Source organism: Hibiscus syriacus, unplaced genomic scaffold, assembly GCF_006381635.1.
Source record: "Hibiscus syriacus cultivar Baekdansim isolate YM2019G1 unplaced genomic scaffold, ASM638163v2 tig00109972_pilon, whole genome shotgun sequence".
Lineage (NCBI taxonomy): Eukaryota > Viridiplantae > Streptophyta > Magnoliopsida > Malvales > Malvaceae > Hibiscus > Hibiscus syriacus.
This window is the reverse complement of record NW_024062543.1, coordinates 1,095,662-1,102,797: the sequence shown is the minus strand read 5'-3', so window position 1 is coordinate 1,102,797 and position 7,136 is coordinate 1,095,662. Positions and strand designations below refer to the sequence as shown.

Here is a 7,136-nt window from a genome sequence, read left to right as displayed (position 1 = left end):
CTCATTCAATACATCCTTAACCTCAAAATTCCATCTTTCATATGGAAATCAATAATCATACCAAATTTTCATGATACTCTAAATCCAATTCTATCACTTCATATATCTTAATTAAGTTGATGACAAGTCAAATTTAGTTTCAAATTCAACTTATCAACTCTTTTCCAGAAATTCACTTAAAACCCCATTCACTTTAATCTTTCATAACTTCTTCATCATTTTTATTTTAAGACAACTTAAGCTTTCCTTAAACTTAAGTATCACTTAAGGATCAAAACCCATACTTAAAATCAACAAATAATTAACTAATCAGAAAACTTACCTTTGCTTGGGTGCTTCACGTTGGAGAAGAAGAAAGAAGATGAAAAAGAAGTGGAGAAAATATCTCCTTATCCATATCCTTATCCCCCTATACATATATATCATTATCTTATCCTTTCCAAGTCAAATGACCATTTTGCCCTTTATTTCCTTTGATAATTACTAACAACTTTCAGGAAATATTTTTCAAATAAATCATTGAACTATTCTACTTTAATCACCATATTCTGAAATTTTATAATTTAGTCACTAATCTGGTATTGAGGATGTTACATTATCTGTTATTATCAAGCCGTTCGAGGAACGCCGTCACAACAGGATTTCCAACATTCCTCTCATATTACTGGTTGGTTACTTGTAGTGGACATGTGTATTCATAGGACCATTACTTATGTATTATGATTTGTAAAGTTTGATTTGTATTAATTATTTTAAACTGTGTCATGGAGCTCCGATTTATACAAAATAATTCTATTATTGTTTGAATTATTAGTTTTTAAATGATGACTATGAGTGTTGATTTTCAAAAAAGTGATTACTTCTATGGTTCCGTGTGACATTCAAATCCTTCGGATTTCGAATCAAATTTGATTAAGGTGTTACGGTGCTTCTAAGTGATAACATTTTGAAGTTATGCCTCCCATCAGGATTCTTACATGTAATTTGTCTTTCTTTTCTTAACATGAAATATTATGTTAAGCTCTTGAGTTCTAAAATTAATACACTGTTTTAATTTGAGATTTTTATGAGATTTAAGAAGAAAAAATCAATTCATTTTTTATTTGTTGTTATTTTTCATTCCAAGTATTATGATATCATTCTTTTTATTCTTCTTTTTGTTTGATCGAGTGACGAGAGAAGTTGAAGAAGTTTTCATGACAAAAATGAAAGGGAAAAGTAGTATAGGTGTAATTAAAGGCTATTCTTATTTGAAGATGGAGGTAATGCACTCATAACTTGCCTCTTCTTTATGAATGCATATAATGCGTGTTTGGTTGTTTAAATATGTTGCTTGATTTACTCATGGTAGCTTAGCATGTTTAGTGGCATTTGTTAATGGTTAAAAGTGTATATTATATCACTTATGTCATATTAAACCATAAGTCACAAGGAATTAATCTCATATTTGATTTTACCTCATCCAACGATCCTAAAAATGTGTTAAACTTTTAGTTTTAAAAAAGTTTTACACCCGGTGTGAGTAGTTCATACACACATATATATTGGGTAAATTACAGATTTGGTAACTGAAATTTAGTCTCTCTCCTATTTCACTCACTGCACTTTAAATCTTTTCAATTTTCTTACTGAAATTAATACATTAGATTTTTTGACCACTCAATCATTAAATAGTTAACGGCGTTAAAATGGATTGTTATATAATTGTCAAACGACTTCATTTAGTGAAAATTTTGATTTTTTAAAAACGATGCCGTTTTTTAACGCCGTTAACTATTTAAAGGCCGAGTGACCAAAATTGGAGAGAGAGAGAGGAAAGTTCAATGACCAAAAAAACCCAATGCATTAAATTCGGAGAAAAATAAAAAAAAAATTAAAGTTCAGTGAGCAAAATAGGAAAGAGAATAAAGTTTAGTAATGAAATTTGTAATTTACCCATATATATATATATATATATTACAATACCTATTCGCTTTAGTTGGACATGTATTAGTCGTATAACCTTAGTATTTTAGTTATGTAACAGCATTTAATTTATCAATATTTATAGCTCCACTCTTACGATCTAAATTTAAAAATATACTGGATTTCAATTGACTTAAATTGTTTAATTTTAATAAAATAATTTTTGAAGAAATTTTAGAATTATTGCGATAAACACTCAGACCCATCATAAATTTTGAGTTGAATATGAATGTTATAGTTAATAGATCAAAAATGATAGCTCCTTGGATTATATAAAGATGACCAAAATTCGATTCAACTAAAATATACTTCATCTTGGATTGTATAAATGTTAGTTTGATTATATTCGATAAACTAATCTTACACGAGAGTTCTTGTTCGAATTTAAAAACGTTATATCGAAGAATTACAGCCCGGGATTCCCCAGAAGCCTCTCAACCGCAGCATGGACGTTTCCGGCAGTAGCACGTAGTGCTCTGATATTTTCTACCGTATCATAGAAACCCATTTCTTGGAGTTGTGATAATTGTGTAGCATACAGTTCTTCTGGTGGAACTGTAAACGATGATACAGTTAGTAGTGACCCAAATGTGTAGCAAATCTGATTCGTAAAAGGTACCGAAATATATAAGAATGCTAACCATCAGGTTGGCTGGGAACACTCAGGCTGCCAGCACCCAGACCAGCAGTACCTGGAGCTCCTGAAAATACAATTAAACCGAATTAAGTGTAAAACATAAAGATATATGAAAGAAGAGTTGGTAAAGGAAAGTGGCAAAGCAAACTAGAGAGCCCAAGATGGTTCAAGGAAGTACTCTTCATGCCCTTTGTAGAGAAAATATATAAATACAGTTTGGACTTGTTTTTTAATTCTGTACCTGTAGCAGCACCAGTCTGTGCTGAATCCCTGCAAGAAAGTCAAGAAGTTGTAATCATCAGAGCATGAATCATAACCGCACATTAAAAACTATGACTCTGAAAATATAATCATCTTAGGGGCAGATTACCACATAAAAAACGGAGAGAATTTGATTCTATTTTGAATTCCCTCGAAAGGCCCAATATAAAATGATAATTTACAAATAATCATCTAATACAGTTGCAGTCGGTGCAAGAAATCCATGCTCAATGTAGAAGCCATACATATTAATTCATTTCAGAAAACAATTCTGAAATTTTTAACAGCGCCATGTATTGTACTTGGGAGAACCTCGAAATGTTGCAGGGTTTGAAAAGGCAATCGAGGCTTTTGTTGCTAATGGAAAAAACAGGAACTATGACTTACTGTGTTGATTGCTGTCGATTGAGCTGGGACAGAAGTGACTGCTGTAGAGCTAGCATTTGCTGCATGAAACAAAAGAAAACAAGGTAGGTAAATTTAATGTCAAAACAGTAATTGAAAATAAATCGAATTATCTATAACTATCCAGAACGGCAGCCTTTACATGCCTAGAAGACCATATCAGCTGTGACCTTATAGAAAAGAAAGATTCAAAATCATAAAGTCATGAAAGCATCATTTAGCATTCACTAGAAGAGAACTCAAAGATGCATACAGCATATAATATACCTGCATTGTCTCAGGGGAAAACATCTGATGAAGTACTTCCGGGTTTTGCATCATTTCTCTTAATTGAGGATTCAAATCAAACATTCCACGTAGTTGTGGGTTCATATTCATAATCTGAATAAAAAAAAAAACAGATTCTTAACAAAAAGGATGTAGGCAAAATGAAAATTTCTTAACTGAAGTGATTCTTTATTGTACCTGATTCATATATTGGGGATTAGATGCTATGCTCTGCATCATCTGTGATACAGCTGGGTTTTGCAACAGTTGAGTCAACTGAGAAGCATCTGGCATTCCATTCAATATGGATGGAAAATCCGGAAGTCCAAGGCCTCCAGGAGAACCAAGACCTGGTGCCCTAGCATCCCCAGCAGGATTTGACCTTGCAGTAGCATTGGTCTGGGTCCCACCTGACAATTTGTAACACAATATTTCCAAGAAATCACAGTATTTAACAAATGTGCAACGGTAGTAAATTGCATTTAAAGACAACCAAAGGTTTAGATATTCTACTTCACCATATAATTATCTTTCAGGCTACCAATCAGCTTTAACTTGCATCACATTTTTTGCTTTTCCTAAATATAAATGAATCCCATCTATATTGGAAAACTTCAACAACATAAAAAGAAGATAAAAGTAATTCAGAATCATGCAAAGGTGGACAACAAGCTATGATTAGATGAGTCTCAAACAAATCATTCACCCTCAACGGAACACCCCTAGTAAAGCATTCCAGTTTAAACAATTCATATATTCTAGTTCAGTCAAACATATTGATTTCACGTATCAACTGTGGTAAAAGATTATAGTGCACGTCACTTTAGCTTACTGTACAAAAACTTTCCAAATAAGAAAGAATCTGTAATACATAATGCAAAATTCAAGAGAAAAGACAAAAAACTCATATCCAAGAAATACAAAAAATGGGAGACAAATCATAAACTTAGATTACTCTCAATCAAGTCATTCACCCCACTACTGAATAAACTGGGTATGATGTTTCATTTCAAACATTGATCAAATCCACATAACCACAGTTACTTAGACCATTGGCTTTAAGGATCGTGATTCTTTGATTTATTTATTTATTGTCAACCAGTAGCATTTTGGTTTTTACTGTCCTTGTTCTCTACAACAGGATTTCCATGTGCATATAATAAGAAAATATATATGAACATTGAACCACAGAGTATGGCTAGAAGGAAAATATGCTTTAATGGGGAACCGAAGGCTGAAACTTACCACCACCAACAGTGTTGCCCCAAGGGTTAGGAAGAGGATTTGTGTTTGGGGAAGCTTGTCCCTGAGTCGTTTCAGAACCATGTGCAGAAGTGTTGTCAGGAGAGGCCCTAGCTTGAGAATCACCTAGATTGCCCAATAAAGCTGCAAATGGGTTTGAACTTGGACTATTTCCAACGTTTCCAGCTGCAGTCGTAGCATTCATAAATGGTTCCTGAACATTTTCATACATACGCCTGAGCACGTTAAACCCCTCAGGAGAGGATTCAATATTACTCATAGCCCTGTCAGTGTTTCGCATCATTTCACGCATGAGTTCAGGGTTCCTTGCAGCTTCTAATGTCTGTCGAAGAATGCTAGGATCGTTAAGTATATGCCCAAGCTCTGGATTCTGATCAATGATCTCACGCATTTGGGGATTGCTTGTAACCAAACTGCGCATTAACTCTGGGTTATTCATCAAACTTTGAACAGCAGGTGCATTCATTAGTTCGCTCATCATGTTCGGATTTTGAGTTAGTTGTTGCTGTACTTGCTCAAATTCGGGAAGTCCAGATCCAAACAAACCAAAACCTCCATTTCCCCCAAGTGCATTAAGACCAGGGAATGAGGGTACTCCCACACCAGCACCCTCATTAGAACCGACACCACGTATGACCCCTGCTGCAGTATTAGGAGTTCCAACATTTGTGGTAGCCGCAGGAGGCGATACAGATGAAGATGGGGCAAAACCACGAACCATGTGAACAGTATGATCACCTTGCAAACCTTCAATGAGGGCGAGACAGTGAAATGGTTGATCAGTCATTAAGTATTTGTGCAAAATCTAAATCTGGGTGTATTACAACGTTGTTTTTAAACCTCATATGAAGTAGATTTATCTTCTAAAGTAATCATTACATACACATTAAGTTATAACTTTTATGCATTAAGGTATCATGATATTGATTAATGATCTATGAAACATATCATGATGAATCATTAAGTTAACAAATACAGTTATACTATTCACTTTTGTTTTTAGATCCCATGTACATGTTCTGTATAAAGAAACGAAGTATTCAATATAGTATCCCATATATATACATATTGACATTTTTTTATAAGAATATACATACCGGCATACATATATATATATATACACATCATACATATACATATGTTTACTGAACAGAAAAAATGGTGAACAAGAAAAAGTGGAGAGTAAGTACAATATACAATTGATGTAGATTGCTTAGCTAGGGTTAGCAAGCACATGCCCAGCATAATCTCCATCCATCATTAAAGAGTGTCTTATGTCAAATGTTAAATCACTTAATAGCTTTCAACCTACATCAGCTAGGAAGTAAAATCAGCATAACTCATTAACCAAATAAAACTACATCAGTTTTCAATGACTCACAAATCAAGGTCAGTACTAACTGCTTGGGCTTACCATTTCTCTTTCTTCAGATTACATGGATATAGCCATCTAAAAGAAAGCATTTGTGATCATGTCACACGACCTTCAGAGTTCAGTAATACAACCTAATTTGGTAAATTAAACATTCTGCTGATACTTTCAAAGCTTATAATTTAGTGCTTCGTTTTAGAAGCTTCACCATTTTCAGATATTTTTCTTACATTTCCCCAAAAATTGAAATTAATTATTAAAAAAAAACACACCGAAGGCGATTAAAACTTACCATAACTTTGAAGGGTTTGGTCGTCCTTCAAGATTCGCCCTTTATAAATCAAACGTTGCTGATCAGCTGGGACATCACAATTCTGAGCCAAAACAGATTTGAAAACTCCAACGGTAGACTCGAGGCTGGTCCTCACCGTAAATTTTGTACCATTCGAGCAGCGAATGTTAACCACCACTCCCTCATCTTCTCCTCCATTGGTACCGACTCGTGGCCCACTCGAATCGCCTTCCGCACCCATGTCCTCCCCTCTCAGATCGATCAAGCTAAATAACCCTAGAAAATTGGATAAATACAAAAAAAACCCTTTCCTCTTCCGTTTCCCTGTCCTCTATATAATTTGTCTGTTATTTCCTGTCTATTTAAGGGATTAAAGTAAATTTAAAAAAGAACAGAAATATCAAAGAATCTGGAGATTTTATAAAGAACTTGGAATAGGATTTTTAGGTTTGAAGACGAACAGAGATTCCAATCACAACAAAGTGTTGAATATATTTGATAATTACATTAACTTTTATTTAATAGAAAAACTTAAATAATAATATAATTGAACTCTGCATTTAAAATAGTCCATTAATTAATTAAATATAAGTGATTAAGTAAAAATTTATACTAATTTTGATGTAAATTATTTTTGAATTAAAAACAATTTATTTAATATTATTCAAATTATT

General features: G+C 33.5%; 1 protein-coding gene across 1 annotated transcript; it reads right to left on the bottom strand.

Moving 5' to 3' along the window:
• Positions 1-2,258: 2,258 nt before the first annotated feature.
• LOC120211424 (ubiquitin domain-containing protein DSK2a-like) lies at positions 2,259-6,808 on the bottom strand. Its single transcript, XM_039209962.1, has 8 exons — positions 6,463-6,808; positions 4,781-5,545; positions 3,734-3,945; positions 3,536-3,649; positions 3,251-3,309; positions 2,844-2,872; positions 2,607-2,666; positions 2,259-2,520 (listed from the first exon to the last, which is right to left on the bottom strand). The coding sequence occupies exons 1-8, from the start codon at positions 6,701-6,703 to the stop codon at positions 2,372-2,374; spliced, it is 1,629 nt and encodes a 542-aa protein (XP_039065893.1). The 5' UTR covers positions 6,704-6,808; the 3' UTR covers positions 2,259-2,371.
• Positions 6,809-7,136: the final 328 nt, after the last annotated feature.

What these genes read in the sequence shown, in the direction of transcription:
- LOC120211424 (XM_039209962.1), bottom strand. Translation starts at nt 6,703, where the DNA reads ATGGGTGCGGAAGGCGATTCGAGTGGGCCACGAGTCGGTACCAATGGA. An exon ending in ACAGACTGGTGCTGCTACAG is followed by an intron (nt 2,667 to 2,843) that starts GTACAGAATTAA and finishes TTGTATTTTCAG; the next exon opens with GAGCTCCAGGTACTGCTGGT. An exon ending in TGTTCCCAGCCAACCTGATG is followed by an intron (nt 2,521 to 2,606) that starts GTTAGCATTCTT and finishes CATCGTTTACAG; the next exon opens with TTCCACCAGAAGAACTGTAT.